The 21,566-nt window shown below is 35.8% G+C and overlaps 1 protein-coding gene across 5 annotated transcripts in view; it reads left to right on the top strand.

Annotated features, from left to right (window-relative positions):
• The window catches only part of DLG2 (discs, large homolog 2 (Drosophila)), a 916,021-nt gene that overhangs the window by 329,452 nt on the left and 565,003 nt on the right, over positions 1-21,566 (top strand). For all 5 annotated transcript variants that reach the window (XM_011996427.1, XM_011996426.1, XM_011996430.1 and 2 more), the window contains 3 exons: positions 1,212-1,348; positions 15,162-15,306; positions 17,617-17,755. In XM_011996427.1, coding sequence (XP_011851817.1) covers positions 1,212-1,348; positions 15,162-15,306; positions 17,617-17,755 — 421 coding nt within the window. The remainder of the gene's footprint in view (positions 1-1,211; positions 1,349-15,161; positions 15,307-17,616; positions 17,756-21,566) is intronic.

Genomic DNA, 21,566 nt, shown 5'->3' with positions numbered 1-21,566 from the left:
AAATTGTATAAGCCATAGTACAGTGAAAATCATCTCTTAAAAGAGACAATCACCATGTTTAAAATGATTTGATATTCTGCCATGTTATAAAAATAATAGTCTAAGTATACATTTTAAAGTTTTTGGCCGGACATGGTGGCTCATGCCTGTAATCCCAGCACTTTGGGAGGCCGAGGTAGGTGGATCACCTGAGGTCAGGGGTTCAAGACCAGCCTGGCCAACATTTTTAGTCTCTACTAAAAATTTAAAAAAGTAGTCAAACATGGTGGCATATGCCTGTAATCCCAGCTACTAAGGAGGCTGAGGCAGGAGAACCACTTGAAGCTGGGAGGCAGAGGTTGCAGTGAGCCGAGATCATACCACTGCACTCCAGCCTGGGCAACAGAGCAAGACTGTCTCAAAAAATAAATTAATTTATTTATTAATCAATTTTTTAACGTTCTTTTTATTCTTTATTTTCTAATAGAATATTTTTAAAGAAGTTTTTTTATTTTTTAGACTGTATACTGGAATAATTCACTTTTTTGTGTGACTAGTCTCATAATCAGTTAATAACAATAAATGCTAGAAAATATAAAATATGACAAGGTGGCAAGAGAAGAAAACATGAAAGGCAAGCATCTAGCTTCTTTTTCTTATCTTCTCTCTGAAATTACTACATATATTTAAACAGTGTAACTTATTCATGGCTCTTGCCTCAGAATTTGTGCAATTTTTGAACAATTCTATTTTTCATCTTGAAATATCAAGAGTATCCAGGTCTCTGCCCAAATGATTGGTAGTACTTCTGTTCTCTATGCTAGAGTAACAACAGCAATGAAGATGAGCCTATAGACCAACAATGAGCAGGACTAAATTTGTCTTTTTCCTGGCTCACCTAGGACTCCTCCACATCCTTCACCTGATCCCTGCTCTAACCAGTTACCCCTATAAACAGGATAGCTGAGGAAAGCGGTTAGGCATACAGTCTGGAAATAGAACAAAACTACTTACATGGGGTTGACTTCAAAATCTGCCTTATTTGCATTAATCAACAACCCTTCAAATGTTTAAATAACAAACTAGATTGAAATACAATTTTTAGTGTTATTTATTGCTGTTACAATAAGTTGAAGATTCATTTTTAAAAACTGTTAAAATGTGGCTAACTGCATTTTCTAAAAACAACTACAACAAAACAAGGCTTTCCATTTTCTGTTCCTTTCTTATAGGTTTAGGCTTCAGTATTGCAGGAGGTGTGGGGAACCAACACATTCCTGGAGACAACAGCATTTATGTAACTAAAATTATAGATGGAGGAGCTGCACAAAAAGATGGAAGGTTGCAAGTAGGAGATAGACTACTGATGGTGAGTGTGACTCCAGCAAAACTGTGTGTATATTTATAAAGCTCTTGTTTTCCAGTGTAAGACTGTCATTGTCTGTTTAGGCTGCCATCACAAAATACCACAGGGTGGGTGACTTAAAATGGCAGAAATTTATTTTCTCACAATTCTGGAGACTACATAGTCCAAGGTTCCAACCAATTAGGTTTTTGGTGAGGGCTCTCTTCCTGACCTGCAGATGGCCACCTTCTCACTGTGGCCTTCACATGGCCTTCCCTAGGTATTTGTGCAGAGAGAGTTCTCTCTCTCTTTCTCTTCTTATAAGGCCACCTCTTATAAGGCCCAGTCCTATTGGATTACGACACCATCTTTAACTCATTTAACCTTAATTATCTCCTATAGAACCTGTCCTCAAATAGTCATGGGGGGGTTAGAGCTTCAGCATATGAATTTGTGAGGGGTCCACAATTTAGACCTTGGACAAAAATTGAAAAGAAGAGACAACAGATTTATGAGTAAGAGATCTCAAAAGTATATGTACAATGTATCTATTTTGTTGACATTTTCAAAACAAATCTAAATTTTCATTAATTTTCTTAGATACGCATGGCATAGAGATTATCTGTTGTTCTTCCAATATAATGAGTCTCCTATTAGGGAGAGCAACTGCTATTTATAGACTGCTGGAGAGGTGGGGTTTGGATAACAACAGAAACAACACCTGGCTTACTGATAAGCGTATATCCATGGTCCTTTGTGCAACCAGAATAGACACAGTACCTGACTTCCAAGAATTTATAATCTGAGTTCTGCTACATGTGTAAATGAATCTCTTCCTTTCCTCCCCTTAGGGTTATAGCTATTTCATTTGCCAGCTTCTCACATGCTTCAGGAGTCCTAGGCAGTGATTGACATTGACACACAGCCAGTCTTTCTGAACCATGGAGTTATACGATAACCTAAAGCAAAATTAAGGCAATTATAAGCAACAAAGCATTTGGGACTGTGTTAATAAAACTGCCTTATGTCCATTTACTGTTGTATGCCACAATCTGCAGGATAATAATCGAATATTGAAAATTAATAGTAGCTGGCTCTCAAGTAAGATTAGCGTATCTGTCTAGTTACATGTTTACCCTTGTAAAATAGGACTTCTAATCTATGTCTGCAAGGATCCATTATCTCCAACAATTTTGTGAGAAATGTCTGGGGAGGATCAGCCCCCAATCTCAACCGAAGATTAATTTTTATGACCTGTGCAAGTTTTGGAGTTGAACCTCCAAATTTTATATTTATTGTGCCTACTTCCCTCAGCTTTAGAGAGCTGTGTTTAATCCCAGTGGTCTAATTTCATAGTTGCCAATGACCTTTGTGTTCAATAAGCTTTGTGTTAGATAAGATCTTTGTAATAATCTTGATAGCTAACATTGACCTGGCATTTACTAAGTTCCATGTTCTTTTATAAAGGGCTTTTTTGTAATTTAACATATTTCTAACAGCAACACATTTTATATAAGCAAAAAAGAACTGAGATGTATACAGGTTTTCTGACTTGCCCATGGTCATATGTTTAATAATGGACAAAACTGGGTTTCAAATTGAGGCAATCTGGCTAGGACCACTCATTACCACCAAGCTATACTGCCTCTTGAGCAACATGTTTTCATTAGTTTCCTTAAATTTGTCAGTCAGTTCTTTCCTTTCCTCCTTTATTCATTATTGTCATTCATTAATTACTTTTTTAATAAGTACGTGCTGCCCACCTACTGTGTCCCAGGCAGTAGCCACTATTCAGGAAGGAACTCTGTCATGAGAAAACTGGATGGGCAAAAAATATACCATTAATGACTTCAGTCAAAGTTAAATTTAAGAGTTTTGGGCTGCTTTACCACCTGAAGCCACTACCACTTTCATGCTCAAGAAATTCTGAATTTTGTTTTGTTTGTTTGCTTATTTGTTTTTGATGTAAAAGTTTGTTCTTATGATGTTTTTCTATCTTCTGGACATGAAAGGTTGTTATTAGGGTACAAGACCTGAACAACTTCTCTCTAGAATATAAACTTTATTGCTTGAAATGTTGTCTTGGGAATAGAATAAATTGTGACAACCATATTCTACATAGTGCTACGTAGAAAAATGAAGAGGACCATTTCATTCTCAAGTAATGACTGTCTTAGATAGTTACTGGTTTGACCTTTGACTCATGGTTCCATAAGAGTTTGATTGTAGGCAGATCTTCTGGTATTTTTTCATTTACTGCTATTGTACAATCATGGTAAATGGTATGTGCTTATTTCTTGAAGTTCTGTTTAGTTTTTTTTTTTTTATTTCCAAATTAAAAAAAAAAAAAAAAAAAGTTGCTCCAAATAATTCTGTCAAAGAATTTTCCAGGCACTATACTATTTTTTATTACCATTTTGTTGACATTCATTGTAGATATAATGATTTCAAAAATAGCTGTGACATAATCCTTAACTGTTTTGAGTTTTAAAGCATAGTTTTGTTTTGTTTTTTTAAAGAACCTTCAACAGTAATAGGTCTCTCCTCTCTTATGTAAGGAAGACGTAATTAGTACTTCCAAGTTGAAACTGGAAATGAAAGAAAATGATTCATTTTATACTTTGCAAGCAAAATAACCCTGAAAAGGAGAATAAAGACAAAATCACTGAAGCCACCCTACAAAAACAATTATCTTGCTTCAACCCAAAAATATTTATTAATGCTCTCTTTCTGTCATTCCTTTCCACCTCCTCTTCCCTTTACTACCCTACATTCATATTCTTTGTGTCTTCCCCCTCTTCTACTCTCCTCCCACAAAGGAAGTACAAATGATTTAGATTCTATGATGTACCAGCTGTACCACACTCTGCATATTTTTCTCTAAATATGCTATTCTTTCTAAAGCAATTTGCACCACTTCCTTCTGTCACTTCTTAGGAAAAATTCCACCATATATTATTCACTCGGAGTTCTGTAAGTAAACTGGTCTAAAATAAAACTCCATTAATTTCTTTAGATTTTCATGGTTGAATACTCACAATTCAGGAAGTCTCCTAGCAACTGCCCTCTACTGAGAGCACAGTCATTTTTTAAAGAGTTAGTAATAACAATAACTCTTCTAGTTTCTCAAGCAAAATAGCTATAATGTTGGGCACCACCTGAAGCACACCATCTATATTGGGTACTTTTTCTCCCTGAAATTCTTCTTATATCTCAGAATTTAACATATCTATCTTAAAGGCCATCTTTCATCAACTCTTTCTTGGTACATCAGAAAAGCAAGCATGTGAAGCAGTCTCTGACCTCTCATAGATCCCCCTTTAAGGGTGGATAATACCTCCCGAAAGCTATTTATTAGGTAATAAGTATCATTAAAATGTTTTCCTTAAAATTCTGTTAAAATATATTTTTCTATATATGTCCCCCTTTATTCATAGCCCTGTCCCTTGAAAACAAGAAAGTGAAGACTAATTCTTCTTCCACATATGTTTGAAAGAGTTATGTCTTTCCACTTTTCCACTTTTTAGTTTTTTAGGATGCTTTAGACCTTTTCTCTCCCTTCCAGTAAATTTTATCACACATTCATTTATCTTCTGTAAATAGATTACACTTATTACAAAATTTCTTTAGATTCCTTACAATCTTATTTCCCACTTTAAAAATTCCGCGTAAGAGTATAGTATCTGACCTTTGCAAATATTCTACTTTAAGAAACAGTTATTCTGTCTGTCACCTTTGCAATAAGCCTCTTGGTATTTTAAATAAGATGGCTATAATGTCAGACCACTCTGATGTTTAATGGGTCAACCCAAATACATGGTATATGTTCTTTTTAGCAAAATTATATTTTTGAAAATTTCCTTGGCTACTTAGAATTTATTGTTCTCTAGAATTTGTTTTGTTTTTTAAATGGTAAAGTGAGAGTGACATCGGATTTTGTGGATTGTACCAGTGGTTTAGTGTTGTCGTCTCAGACAAAATAGATTCTCTTGGCCTTGAAATTCAGTGGTAGTCAGAGTTTAACAGCATAACAGATTTTTAAATTCTTTCATATATTTTCACACATTGGCTTTATTAAGCCCTTCCAAGGTGGTACATATAGCCCAATATGTTAGAAAAGTGTTAACTTCTTCCCCTTTTTCAATATAAACCAGAAATGTTGAATCCAGGATAATTCGATTGTCTTCTCTGCAGGGATAGCATTAGTTATTAGTTGTTAAAGCCCCTCGGCACATTGTAATTTAAGGTTTAAAATCTTACCCTCTTCTTTCCATAAACCCTGCTCGACATTTAAAGAAAAAAATTGTCAGTGAGAGAACTTTTATACCTTTTACAGAGAATTAGTTCTTGTGTTTTCTTTCCTTAAAGGGAAGTAGTAAGTGACAGGAAAAGTAATAGAGACATTGAAGTCAAGTGGAAAGACCTTGGACTCAGATGAGAAAGCTGAATTTCAGTCACAGGCACCTAGCACTGATTTTACCTAATCTGTCTTGGGCAAGTCACATCCATCTTTGGTCTTCTATTTTGACCTCTATACCATAGTAGCATTATATTAGATTGGTATTTCCAAAAGTATGCTTTAAAATATTGTTCTCTTTTCTGTGTCACATGAATAGACTCTGTGACCAAATACATTTGCTAAATTCTGCAACTTGTATCCCAATCCTCTTGTAGATTCTCAATGAATTTTAGTATATTAAAAATTCTATGAAGTCCTGCCATCAAGTAAGCGACTTGATTTTGATTAACATATCTGTTTTATCATGGAATCTTCTTCTTAGAGTAATACTTAACAAAACACCTAAAACTAGTGTTTGATGGAATATACTCGGGATGTGCTATGTGTGAGCATCTCTTATTTTTATTTGAAAATAAGTATCCTATAGTAAAGACATCAAATACTTTTAGGAAATATGAGTAGAAACAATGCAAGTTTCTGAATGAGTATTAGTTGTGATGACTGAAATTATTGTTGTTTTTGGTAAATTTACAAAATTGCCTGATTTCATCCAAGTATCAACAAGAAAACCAAATTGAAGACATTGTGAATATGTAGAAATTACCTGAATAACGAATGGGATGTTAAAGCACATTTATTGGTTATACCAATCTTAGATATCTTAGAACCAAGGCCTGTAACTCTCTGAGCATGTCTCTTTCCTACCAACAACACATTGCTTTCATCTTGAAAAGATCTTTTGCCTACAACACCTCATTTATTCTTAACCACCACCTTTGAGAGGTAGTTAGGACAGTTGTTACTGTTATTCTTATTTTTCAGAAGAGAAAGTTAGAACTCAGAGATGACAAAGGGATTTCCAACATTACATAACTAGTAAATTGTAAAATTGGATTCATACATAGATTTTGATGTCCTAAAGTTAAATTCCTTTCACTGGTTTTGTCAGCATCTCTGATTCTTGATTTTGGGTTCCATGTTTGAATCTCAAGGTAAGCTCTTGAACACTATGAATACCCAATCTTCAGTCAGCCCTGAATAATCAAATCAGGATTTCTGGGGTAGGGGATCATACTTCATTTTATTTTTATTTTTTTAGGTTTCCCAAATGATTTTAATGTGCAGCCAGATTAAGAACCACCATCCTACCTTGATCTAACCACACCCTAACCCATTCTGCTGCTACCACTGCATCTCCTAAGGACAACTTTGGTGGTAGCGCTCATTCTATCAAGCCAGTAGAGTACAATTTAGCAATTTCCTGCAATTGGCTAAAAAAATTTAGAACAGTTCACTCTCAAAATTCTGTCCCCTGAGGTTAGAGTCACTTCTGAAACAGCAGGATAAAACCTGGACAACTGTTGCTTGAACTCTCCTCTAATTTATCTCAAATGTAATACGTTATAATACAATGTAATTGCAATGACATATTTTATTTAAGGGTTAGAACCTCCTATGGCATTCTTTTTTATTTTGCTTATACTCAGTGTAATAGCCCTCTTTATAGAATTTGCTCTATAAATATCATATGTTGCTGTCATTTTAGAATTATCTTAATAGCACACTCTATCAGTAAAATACAAAAGGTTGCCACTAATATATTTCTCTCCTCTAAATTACATATATATCACTATGCTAATATATTGTTCACATTTTAAAACATATGAAAATGGAAAAAGAAATATAAATATCAATGTGATTAATATTAATAGAAATGCGAATGTTTTCCTCTTGTACCCAGTGGATTGCCCTAGGGTTCATGTCATACTGTCCATTTTGGTGACCTCTGCTAGAGAAGAAATTTGAGTAAATCAAAATAACCATTCTTGCTTGCTCTCTCTCTTTATATGGACTAAAAGGTTAAGAAATGAATTAATGATTAATGAAGGAAGAATAAAATCACAGTGATGGAGCTTTGACTGTGTACCTTATAAAATAATATGATCTGGTGCTAACATTCTGTACCAGCTTTTCATCCTCATATCCTGTGCCTGGCACAGAGCAAGTATCCAATAAATGTGTATTGTTGCTTGAATGACCTTCATTCTTATTGTTTTCCTCTCTGACTCAACACAAATATAAAATAGAATGCAACACAAATGCTTCATTCTTTCTATAAAATAGGGAATTTTGATTGCTTTTCCTTTGGTGTTCTGCAATCATTTTTTAAAAACTTAGCTTACTACTTCAACACTTATTAAGTGCCAAGTATTTATATTACATCAGCTAGGGAAATAGAGATGAATATGATCTAATCAGTTGCCCTTGAGAAGGTCATTCTTGGAGGTGGGAAGTGGCACTGTAGGAACAAGTGTTTCACAATGTAGGGAGTGATGATTTCCACATAAAGAGCCCTGAACAGCAGCAAGATCAACAAAGCCTGATGTCTGATTACGGCTGTTTGATTTCTATTTGTATGCTACTTTATATCATACAGAGTCTTTTCAACTTCATGGTATCATTCTTTTCTCATAAACACAAATCCACAAATAAATAAGTATAATTCCCATTTTACATGTAAGAAAATGAATTCTTAGTAAATATGTTAACTGACTTAAATTCATGAAACTAGGAAATAAACCAGATCCGATCTGATTCTACATTCAAAATTACTCTCACTGTATCAAGTTGCCTTCATTTCTAGAAACAGCAAGGTTTAACATGTGACTATTATTTCTAGTAAATTTAAGTCTAGTCATTGGGCTTGAGAAATTAACTTTCTTTTTTCCCATTCCGATTTTCATTACTCATGGGAAGATGCTATGTGTGTCCCATAATGAGACCACTGTACTTAGCTTCTGTTCTTTCTTAAAGTTTTTGTTCTTTCTCATTTAGAGTTAATTTTGCTCTAACTATAACATACATATTCATTTCTGAAAAGATGAAAAACAAGAAAATATTCATTATCCAAAGACAATCATTACTAACATGCCTTTTATTTATTAATAGTTATTATTTTGAATACCTTTTATTATAATAGTTAATTTCAGAGTACTATGGAGATTTTAATCCTTGGTTTATGCATATTTATGTTCATAGCATTGGCATTACTACATTGGATTGGTCTGCTTTGTAATTTATCTTACAACCTAATGATCAGCCACTTTGTTTCCTTTTTAAAAGTTAACTTTAGAGTTTTCTTACCAATGATTCTGGAGTTCCACATTTCCTTGTACTATGTCTTAGGTAACCTTAATGTCTGTAATCACCTCCCAGTCTATCCCACCATACTGATATTCCTGCAAGAACATGGAAAGGTCAGTATCTCGCCATCTCTATATTGCCCATTCCTCTTTATTGTCATATTCTCATGCCCCCACACCTCCCACCTTTGTATTATCACATTTATGTTTGCTTACACACATTCAAATTCCCACAAAACTTGCCATGCCTCCTTGCAAGTCTGTTGGCACCTCTTTCTTCAGCTGGTTTGGCTTCCTTTGTCTGCATCATGTTCAAATTCAGTGCTCCCTCTTCTGTTTGAGAGAATGAGTCATCTCACCTCCAGCCTCTCTTTCTTGGCCTCAGTCCTCTTTCCTATTAGCAAACACACAGCCAGGCCGCACATATGTCCCCCTCTGTGTGTTGCACCCCACAGAGAGCACTTCAATCAAACTCACATGATTTTTTTCCCTGAAACCAGGCCAGTTGCTCAGTGTTCACCATTATAGGCAGCTACTTGATGCAAATGAAAAAAAAAAGAATAAAAAAAAACAATGACAAACAATGACAAGAGCAACTAGCCAATCAGTGTAATGTCCCTTCTCACTGCACACAATCAGCTCCAGCTGTAGGCCCTTTATCTTGAGAGTTCATAGGATAATGCACACACATAATTAACCCAAACAAACTCACTTTTGTGGAAAACATTTTGAAGACTTCAGCACAAAAGAGCACTTTTTGGTCCAAATCCGGTACTATTCTGAATTTTTAAAAAGACCACACAGAAGCTTCATCAGCAGCACCCTAATTAAACTCATCAGTTCACAGATGTTTATAAGAAAATGATCAGCGAAAATTTTCACCAAGAAATCCTGTTTACAGATGATGACAATAGTATTAGTGATAAGAGCTAACATCAAGAACTGTACTATGCCTGTCACTTTATATAGGCCAACACATTTAAGTCAATAGTCTTTTGAAGCAGTAACTGCTATCATTCCTGTTTTACAGATGTCAAAACTAAAGCTTACAAGGTTAAACAAGTCTCCCCAAATCACACAGCTAGGAAGCACCAGGGTCCAGGTTTCAGTATGCATGACTCAAAAGCATGTGCTTTTAATCACTACATTCTGTTGCCAATATCATAATACCACCTGTTCTGTGACTGAAATCTATGTAAATTTTTCAATATTTCAGTCACCAAATAGAAACCGAGTGAACTACCACTATTTTAAACTACTATTATTATTCTCCCCAATATCCTCTTGCCCCATTTCTCACCACTACCTTTCCCTCAACTTCTGCTTTATGATCTAAAAATTTTCCTAGTAGTCTGAAGACTCTGTTAGCAAAGTCACTATATGAAAATGCTGTTGAAGGAAATATTTTCTGGATCATTTCACTGCCCACCTTAAAAATGGCAAAATGTGCAAGTTAATAAGCATTGACCACATTTCTCTTTCACTGATAGTCTAATGAGCTGTGTACTTTCCGTACTCTGGGGAGAGAGACAATAAGCCCTTGTCAGAAACAGAGCTTTGGTCTGTTATAAGTGTCACTTATAATCTAATCTAGTTAGTTTCTAGCCTTTGGTTTTTATTTTTAATTATTATTGACTTCTCATTTCTCCTGTGTTATGGCACCAGATGCTGTTTCTTTTCTGTTCTCTCAGTAGAGATGTTTCTGTGGGCCACAGTCACCGTATTAAAAGTTGCCTTAGGCAATCTCTTTTTTTTTTTTTTTTTTTTTAAGAGAAAACAACCCCTTTCATATACATTTTAAACTGTAGACTATCACAAGTAAATGTTCATTATCGGCCAGGTACGGTGGCTCACGCCTGTAATCTCAGCACTTTGGGAGGCCGAGGTGGGTGGATCACCTGAGGTCAGGAGTTTGAGACCAGCCTGGCCAACATCGTGAAACCCTGTCTCTACTAAAAATACAAAATTAGGTGGGAGTGATGGCTCATGCCTGTAATCCCAGCTACTCAGGAGGCTGAGGCAGGAGAATTGCTTGAACCCGGGAGGCAGAGGTTGTAGTGATCGTGCCATTGCACTCCAGCTTGGGCAATAAGAGCAAAACTCCATCTCAAAAAAATAAAAAGAATAAAAAATAAGTCATTATCTAGGCACAAGTGGTAACTGCCCTAAAATAAGTGATTAATCAGATGTGTAAGAAGGTTTTGAAGAGACAGTGAGATCAGGGAGATATATTCAGCTGCTTTCCATTTTACTTATTTATTTTTTGACTGGTCAGTGTATTAGGATGATGCAATATACTATAACCACTGGATTAAGTGGGAAATGTAATGATTCCTCAAGCTTTTATAATACTTTGGAATTTTTTCTACTTTTATATGTAAACTCGGAAAGAAACCCTGTTCTCCTAAAGGAAGAAAGAACCGGTAATATGAGCCCTAGCTTTTAACGAATCAACATACAAATATAATCTCATTTTCATCTCTTAAGGAGGCTTGTGATCCAACTGATGGCTTTGACAATTGGAGGTAGTGTGACCTCTTTGTTGCAAGTTAATCTCTTTAAATAACAGTTTTTCTCATCTGTAAAATTTCCCTGATTAATAGTATCTACCTCCTGGAGCTATTCTGATGATAAGTTATATGATTCATTTCAAAATATATGACATAGTACTCCTAAAATATATGACATGCAGGTATTAAATAAACATTAGTTCTTATTATTATCATTTGGTTATTTCTGTATTATTAAGGGCTGCCATTATCAACTGTGTTCTCCATACCTGAAGTTCCTCTACATTCTCCCTCTCTGCATGAGTCTATTCTTCTATCCATCCATTCCACAAACAATTGTGTATTATTAGAATGTGGGTTTTATGAAAGCAAGGACCTTGTCTATCTGGAAGAAGTAGTAAAACTGAGTGATAACAGTATGGTTTCTGGAGCCAAACTGTCTAGCTTTGAATTCTGCCTCTGACACTTACCAGATCAATGACTTGGGGAAAGTTTCTTAACCTCTTGGAAACATACTTTTCTCATCTGTAAAATAAGGTAATTATAATAGCTACCTCATAAGTTATTGTGAAGGTTAGATTGTGTTAATATATGTAAAATACTTTAAAATAGTGCCTGGTGTGTAATATGGGCTATATAAGTGTTTGCTATGATTATTGATTATCATTTTTATTATTTACCATATCTCTATTATCTGGCACACAGTCCAACACATAACAGGTATGCAGGAAACATTTGATCAGTGAATAAACAAATGCCAGACACTTAAATGAAAAAAGAAATAAGGGAATGTCTCTTATCTAGAAGAGAAATGTGAGAGGTGCTGGAGAAGCTTATGGCTTAATGGAGAACTCACAGTCAGCATTCGAACACATCAGGCAGGTTCATTTCTCTCCAGTTCCACAGTCCCTAACCTGGGCTACATCACCAAGGATTAACTAGCACATGGAACTTATATAGCAACATGGAGCAAAATAACAAAGATTATGAATAGTAGTGCTGTGAAATATGGTATAGCTAAAGTGCTAGATAGTATAGATAATATGTACTATAGGAATTCAATCCAATGCTTCTGGCACATTTAATTTTACATTATGCCATTGGAAATTAATTAAACAATTATGTCATTAAAGAAATAGTAGCCAAATAAATCCAAACATATATGGTCAACTAATTTTTGACAAAGTAAATAAAAGAACATGATGAAGAAATGCTAGTCTTTTCAATGAATGATACTGGGAAAATGGAATCTCCACGTGCAAAAGAATGAAATTGGACTCTAATGCCATATTCAAAAATCAGCTCAATTTGGCTAAAAGACCTAAATGTAAAACCTAAAACCATAAAATTTCTAGAAAAGAACATAAGGGAACAGCTTCCTTGACCTTGGCATTGGCAGTGTTGTTTTGGATATCAGATTTAAAGCTCAGGCTACAAAAGCAAAAATAAATAGGACTACATTAACCTCAAAATCTTCTGCAAAGCAAAGGAAACAACAAAATGAAACAAATTGGGGGAAAAATCGCAAATCATATATCTGATGATAGGTTAAGAACCAAAATTTATAAAGAACTGATACAACTCAATAGTAGAAAAACAATTAACAGAATTTTAAAAATGAACAAAGGACATGAATAGTTAGTTATTTCTCCAAAGAAGATACAAAAATGTCCAACAGGTATACAAAAAGGTGCCTAATAACACTAATCATCAAGGAAATGCAAATCTAAACTGCCATGAGATATCACTTCACAGCTGTTAGGATGGCTATTGTCAAAAAGATGAGAATAACAACTGTTGGTGAGGATGTGGTGAAAAAGGAGCACTTGTACGTTATTGACTGGGATGTAGACTGGTATAGCCATTATGGAAAGCAGTATGCAGGGTCCTACATAAATTAAAAATAGATTTACCGTGTGACCCAGCAATCTCTGGTCTTGTTATATACCCAAAGAAGATTAAATCACCATCTTGTAAAGATATCTGCACTCCCATGTTCAATGCAGCATTATTTACAATAGCCAAGATATGACAACAACCTACATGTCTGTCAGTGGACAAAAGGATAAAGAAAATGTGGTATATATGCACAATGAAATATTCAGCCTTAAAAAATGGGAGATCCTGCCATTTACCACAATATGGATAGACTTGGAGGACATTATGCTAAATGAAGTAAGCCAGAACAGAAGGAACAATATTGCGTGATCTCTCTTATATGTGGAATCTTAAAAAATAAGAGTCAAATATATAGATATAGAGGATAAAACAGTGGTTACAGGGGGAGGTGGGAAAGAGGGAGCTATAGGTGAAAGGATAAAAAGTAGCAGATATGTAGGATGAACAAGTCTAGAGGTCTAATGTGCAACATAAAGACTATAGTTAATAAAATTGTATTATATTAGGAATTCTGTGAAATAAGTAGATTTTAGCTGCTCTTGTCACACAAAATTGTAACTGTGATGATAGATATGTTAATTTGCTTCACTATAGTAACCATTTTATTATCTATATATGTGACATAACATCATGCTGTGAACCTGAAATATACACAATAAATTTTGTTTTAATAGTAGCCAGATAAGGATAACCTAGGTATTTGAAATACTTGGTGAATTAATGTTTATTCTAATTTCCTCAAAGTTTAAGTCTTTCTAGAGAGATTATCTTAAAATCATTTCAGAGAAGTGATTGTGGTGCAGAGACCCACTGTAATGGCACTGCCATGAAGTCAGAATTGCATTTGTATCATAGACTTTTCTGTGCAATAAAGAAAGAGGCATTTCTGTTAACGCAATGACAATAGGGTACCCTTGAACTTGCTCACCTGAAAAGACCTGTGTTCCAAATAGACTCATATTAAATGACATTCTGATAAGAACGATTTTAAAGTGGAAAAAAAATCAAGGTTTGGCAAAGCTATAGGGAAATGAGGGCTCTCATATAGTGCTGGTATGAGGGTAAACTGGTTCATCTTTCCAGAGGGAAGGAGGTACTTTCACACTAGGTATCAAAAGCCCTGATAATGTTTATGTAGTTTAGTCCAGTAGTTTCACTTGTATGGGTAAATCTATATCAAAGAAATTATCAGAGTTCTGCACAAATATAGAAAAAGAATTATTAGAACATTATTTATAGTTGTAAAAAATTAGGAGCAAACTAAACATACACTAGTAAGAAACTTGTGAGATCATTATACTGTAGTCATGCAACATAATGCTCTGCAGAAAACAAAAGTCATGTTGTTAAACTACATTGCTGTTACGAACAACTAGTCCCTCTAGTTTTAAAAAGCAGGTTCCAAAACAATGTGTATAATAAAGTCAAAATTGTTTAAGGAAATGTATCTAAGTAGGGAGATTATGAATGATTTTTATTTTCTTCTTTTTCTAAGTTTTCTTCCATGAATATGTGTTACTTTTGTGTCATAGAAACTATAGCATAACAAAAAAGGCATTTGACTCCTTATTTTCCTTTCCACAAATACTATTCTGAATTCCATTATAGTATATCACCTCCTCATTTTAAAAAGGCAGAAGCAACTTTCTTTTATAGCATCAATGATTGTACTTATCTGCTTTGACTAATGCATTTAATTCATCTGTTCTGTCAAAAATACCAGACAGTAATTATCACAATTTATAATTCCAGGAATCTTCTTGCCTGAATATTTTTCTTCTGCTGCATAGATTTAACTCTATTGTTGATTTTTTTCCCCTTTTCAGGTAAACAACTACAGTTTAGAAGAAGTAACACATGAAGAGGCAGTAGCAATATTGAAGAACACATCAGAGGTAGTTTATTTAAAAGTTGGCAAACCCACTACCATTTATATGACTGATCCTTATGGTCCACCTGATATTACTCACTGTAAGTACCACTGTCATCTTCAAATAGCATGCCAGACTTGCAAAACTGAAATTCTATAAAACTATTGACAAAGTGTTCTGCTTGTACCTTCCCTCTTGGTTAACTTCTGGAAATACTTCAGAGGGAGTATCCTAAGCTCCACTCCTATGTTGCCTTGCAGGCCCTTACCTACTGTTTGAAGGTGAGATATCCTAATGAGTTGGCATGCCCACTGTTATGGAAAGGCTTAATGTTGAGGACAGTGTGATTACAGTAGTCTATGGGCAACACATTTTGAAAGGCTATTTCTCAAGCTCCTAAAGCATGATCACTCTCATGCCATCATATTCTTTCTTCCAACTTCAGATCTCTGTAGTAGTAGACTAGAAAAGAGAGACTGGCAAATAGTACAGAGGTAGCTCTATGATTCTTCCTGAAAAGGGGGATCTTGCAATTGAATGGTGAAATCAAGATCCTCAATCACCGTCATCATAGCTTTTACTTTACTTGAATTTGTTATATTGGCAAGAAAGCTGGAAAAAATTATCAGTCACTATGGCAATAGAGGTGAGCTGGAAGTGAGACTTCTGGGGCAACAACTAACAACTAATGAGACACTATGCTGGAGTCCTCAAAAAATCCACTGTAGCCTAAGCCTCATGTGTCCTCCTCTTCTTAATAGGTCAACATGAATCTTAACTAAGTTTCTGTCTTTGAAGACTAGATTTAGAAGCAATTTACTTTGTTATGTAAATGTAAGGGACATTTGTGTCAACAGTAGTAAGCTTGCTCATTCTGAAATGTTGAAAGTCCATTTGTGAGACTGGAAACTTGGAACATCTTCAGAACTGGCCACTAATTAGTACTACGGTCTCAAGCAAATTGTTTAACTTATCTCAGATTTACATGTTTCTCTTGAGAGAAATGTTAAGTGTTGAATAATTTTGTTTCCTGCCCATTGCATTAGCTATTGCTTTTCTTAATGATGATTCTAAAACAACTTACCTCCAAAATATGTATGTTTTCAAGCTGGCAGTAAATTGAGATCAGTCTTACCTTAGAATATGAAAGAGTTTTAACTTTCAGAGCTTTTCAAAGTGGACAAATGTTGCAAAATCAGCCCTGATAGTCTGTGAGCCACTTCATGGAGGGCATATAAGGTTAATGTCAAAGAGAGAAAAGGGAGAAAACCAAACTACCTAATAAACCTAAGAAATATGTATTGAGTAATTTCAGTATGTACAAGACACATTGTAAGGTAATATGTGTGATACAGAGGAGATAGAATCATGGCCTTCAAAGAGTTTTGCTGGGAGGAAGGCTAACTCAGATATATAAATAGAAGCATATTTGGCAGAATAAGAGGTATGTATATGCCATGGGAGAGGTAAATATAAATGTTAAATGTTATTTGGGAACTCAAAGAAAAGAGATATATCATTTGTCTTTGGAACATGAGAAAAATCTTTTTGCATAGGATGGCATTTCAGTTGCATCTTCAGAATGAGATTTCAACATCTGAGATGGGTTAGGTATGAGACACAAATTATAGGTAGATGGTACAGATGTCAGGAAGCACAGGCTATTGTTGAGGACAATAGGATATGTGTTGGGGGGATATTAAAATTGATTGATCTTGCAAGAATGGCAAAGAGGTGAGTTTATACTATATTAAATATATAACAACAACGGAGAACATTTAAGTAAGAGAATAGTGTGGTCAAGCTGAATTTCAGGAAGGTTTACCTCATCTCAACATATAAAATGGATTTGAGGAGAGAGAAAGAAGCAAGAGACCCAGTTAGGATGTGTTTTCAGTCACCTAAAAGGGAGAAACATTAGGAAGGAGGAATAAAAAAGAAAGGCCAGAGTTCTTGGCCTTTGTGGGATGGGAATAGAGTATATTTTGGGAGAAAGTCTCATAGGAGAATCTGCTCCTTAGGAGGCTTTTGTTCTCGATGATTGGACATTTATTATGTGAAAACAATGTGAGCTCTGCAGTTAGAAAGCTAACATTTTATTTCAATAGAAAATTAATCATTGTTCTGAAAATATGTGTGCTGGATGTCTTCTCCTGTTCTTCTTTTCTCCAAATTATACTAACTGGCATTACAGACTTAACTATTATTAAGTCTTTCCTATCCTAAAGGTTACCATGTGCTTGTATATATTAAATGCAAATAAACTGCAACTCCTCCCTTTTGGAGGACAAGAAAATCCTTGGCATGCAGCAAAGCCTTTCTGTTTTTAATACATTTTTCTGAAGTATAGCATGACACATTGAATCACCCACATAACAGGTTTCTTTTCTCCTTTTCCCCCACCTCTTAGCTTATTCTCCACCAATGGAAAACCATCTACTCTCTGGCAACAATGGCACTTTAGAATATAAAACCTCCCTGCCACCCATCTCTCCGGGAAGGTACTCACCAATTCCAAAGCACATGCTTGTTGACGACGACTACACCAGGTCAGATATGCCTGTTGGTTAATTGAATTTGCTCTGATTACCAGAAATAAATCACATTTGCCTAACATGTCAGGTGTTGTTTTGGATGCTAACTGAAGCTTCTGGGTTCCATTCAACCTTACTGTAGTTTTGCCTCAAGTGCATTGTAAGTGTGTCATTGTCCTCTGATAGGCAGCAAAATCACAAAATACTTGTGAATAAATAGTAAGATACACTTATACATCACTTTGCCATTTATTAAGACTTTCTATATCTGATCTCATTTAAGCTTTACAGCCATACTGTAAGATAAGTATTAATACTTGAGAAGAGAAGATAGTGCTGAGGTTCAAAAGGAAGGAAGTAGCATGCCAATATTATATATTTGGTTACTGGAATTCAATGGGTAAATTAATAATAAAGAAATGTAAATGTAAAAACTTTTTGTCTTTAACTAGTCATTATATTTGGCAAAAGAATACAAAGATGATTAAGGAACAAAAACTTCCCACAAACTCCCTCCAGAGTGACCTGTCCTGGGGTACCCAAGGTGACAACCTGGCATAAACCTTTCATACCTTCTCCATGTTCTTACAAACGTATATATTTTCAGATATACGTGGAGCCTGACATTATGTTTTTGAAATAAGTTTATATTTTATACATTGTTCCACAACTTAATTTTCTGCATAAACAATAGTTTTATCAAAAATGAGATTACATGTACATGTGTGTGCTTAATTTCTATATGTGTTTATATGTAAAGAATGATAGATGGATTGTTTTGGTTTTTTACCCTGTCTAACTGAAGTCATTTGTCAGCCTTTCAAAAAGTAGAGACTTTCTGCCAGTTAGCTTTCCTCACTGATATATGTGCCTGCTTTGATCTTTCCATTCTTTTGTATATCTTTTTAAATGATTAAGCATTTTCCATTTATTCTGCAAGATCAGGTTTGCCGAAGTAGCTCTTTATATCTTTAGCCAAGGAATGGAATGTTTGGATGCTGAAAATGTGCATCCGTGGTGTAAATCAAATGCAAGTTTCTTCCTATGCTGAAATGTTGGATCTCTATGCTCTTAATTAAAATGAGGGCTGCAGCAAAGATAATCCTCGTGGCTCTCTAAGGAATTCTGTAAATACAGGCACCTTTATCCACCAGAGTGATGATCTCTTTGCTCTCATCCTATTACTAATATTTGATATGATTTTAACTTAAAAATGTCATTTTATGTTACTAGGCCCTATGGGGCCTAGTGAATTAACATTTGTTCAAGCCCCTTCATAATCCAGACCCTTTGCTAGCTATTTTTATACATTATCCATTTAATCCTCCCAAAAACACACAGAAAAAGACTTTCACCTCCATTTTAGAGATGTAGAACTTGAAGTTCAAAGAGGTTATGGAACTTGCTTATGGTCACATAGCTTTTATTAATAAGTAGAAAAACTGAATGCCCTAACAGCTTTAAAATCCTAAGAGAAAACATTTTAATTTTCTAAAATTAAAAATGAAAACCAAGTCATATAAAACTATGTTCATCATAGAAATAGGTGGCTAGAAAGGGACCTCAGAGTTTTGATGAGCTCTAAAAACAACTAGACCATAGTTGAAACCTACCTCTACCACTGACTAACTGTGTGACCGGGGGCAAGTCACTTAACCTCTGCAAGCTTCAGTTTTCTCATCTGTAGAAGGGAATAGAAAGTGAGTCTATCTCAATAGGTTGTTGTAGTGATTAAGTCACCTAGTGAATGCAGAGAGCTTATAACAGTGTCTGGCACTTTATAAGTACTCAATGAATGTTATCTATTTATAGTAACTATACTTACTATAATCTTAATCCACTTCAGATGTCACATGAAATATTTTTACAGTACACATGAGATATGTCTCAATATCTTAGATCCTGCCCCTGCCTCCTCCCCTGTTCCCCTAGAAGACAGTCTCACTAATATTTCCCTACAAAATCAGAATGGTTGGTGCCTGACAAACTGTTAAAGTAAATTATATTAGTTCACACACATAAACATACAAATACACACCCCTTCACCACTTTCTTACCACTGTTGGTGTTATCTCATAGGTGCTCCCTACTGTAGGCATTACCATAGGTCTCAGAGGTATTTGCTCAGAGGCAGATTCACTTTCTCATTCATAAATATTAATTGAGTACTTCCTATAAAACACTGGGCACTGCACTAGAGATACACAATTGAATAAGAAATAGCATCTAACAACTATCCAATTGGGGTAAAAATATGTATAAATCAATGGTTTCCCAATGCCTGTTCCCTAATTTACACAGAAACCCTCCATGAAGTTTTCCACAAAGCCTAATTTATTACTTTTTTTCAAAATCTTGAGATTATATATTTGGTAATCAAAATGCCCTTTCTTTTGTAAAAGAATTGTGGCAATTATTTATTATGCTTTTACTTAGAAGAGAAAAATTGGCAAATTTTTGTTAGTCTTCATTTTTTAAATGTTAAATATCTGTAAAATTCAAAAGTATGAGACTACTAATAGAAGCAAACAAGCAAAAGTAGGGTCAGTTCTCTAAAGCGCCCTTATGTAGCACTAGCAGAGTTCCCTAACACTACAAGAGACACTTAGGAAATATTGCTAAATGAATATGAGTTTTACATGAATGCCATGGGACTAACCTATGGCATCAAAGAAAGTTTTAAAGAAAGAGGAAATGAGAGAGGGCACGCCTAAGATGGCTGAATACAAACAGCTCCAGCCTCCAGCTCCCAGCATGAGTGATGCAGAAGATGGGTGATTTCTGCATTTTCAACTGAGATACTGGGTTCATCTCACTGGGGAGTGCCAGACAATCGGTGCTGGTCAGCTGGTGCAGCCCGACCAGCAAGAGCTGAAGGAGGGCGAGGCATTGCCTCACCTGGGAAGCACAAGGGGGAAGGGAATCCCTTTTCCTAGCCAAGGGAAACTGAGACACACAACACCTGGAAAATCAGGTAACTCCCACCCTAATACTGTGCTTTACCAAGGGTCTTAGCAAACGGCACACCAGTAGACTGTATCCCACACCTGGCCCAGAGGATCCCACGCCCATGGAGCCTCCCTCATTGCTAGCACAGCAGTCTGAGATCTAACTGCAAGGCAGCAGTGAGGCTGGGGCAGGGGCGCCTGCCATTGCTGAGGCTTAAGTGGGTAAACAAAGTTGCCGGGAAGCTCAAACTGGGTGGAGCCCACTGCAGCTCAAGGAGGCTGGCCTGCTTCTGTAGACTCCTCCTCTGGGGACAGGGCATAGCTAAACAAAAAGCAGCAGAAACCACGGCAGAGGTAAATGCCCCTGTCTGATAGCTTTGAAGAGAGCAGTGGATCTTCCAGCACAGAGGTTGAGATCTGAGAACGGACAGACTGCCTGCTCAAGTGGGTCCCTGACCCCTGAGTAGCCTAACTGGGAGACATTCCCCACTACGTGCAGACTGACATCTCACACCTCACACGGTGGGGTACACCCCTGAGATGAAGCTTCCAGAGAAAAAATCAGACAACAATAATATTGTTCAGCAATATTCTATCTTCTGCAGCCTCCGCTGATGATACCCAGGCAAACAGGGTCTAGAGTGGACCTCAAACAAATTTGAGCAGACCTACAGCTGAGGGTCCTGACTGTTGGAAGGAAAACTAACAAACGGAAAGGACACCCACACCAAAACCCCATCAGTACGTCACCATCATCAAAGACCAAAGGCAGATAAAACCACAAAGATGGGGAAAAAGCAGTGCAGGAAAGCTGGAAATTCAAAAAATCAGAGTGCATCTCCCCCTCCAAAGGAACACAGCTCATCACCAGCAACGGA

This window comes from Mandrillus leucophaeus, unplaced genomic scaffold, assembly GCF_000951045.1.
Source record: "Mandrillus leucophaeus isolate KB7577 unplaced genomic scaffold, Mleu.le_1.0 Scaffold512, whole genome shotgun sequence".
Lineage (NCBI taxonomy): Eukaryota > Metazoa > Chordata > Mammalia > Primates > Cercopithecidae > Mandrillus > Mandrillus leucophaeus.
This window is presented reverse-complemented; position numbering and strand designations above follow the sequence as displayed.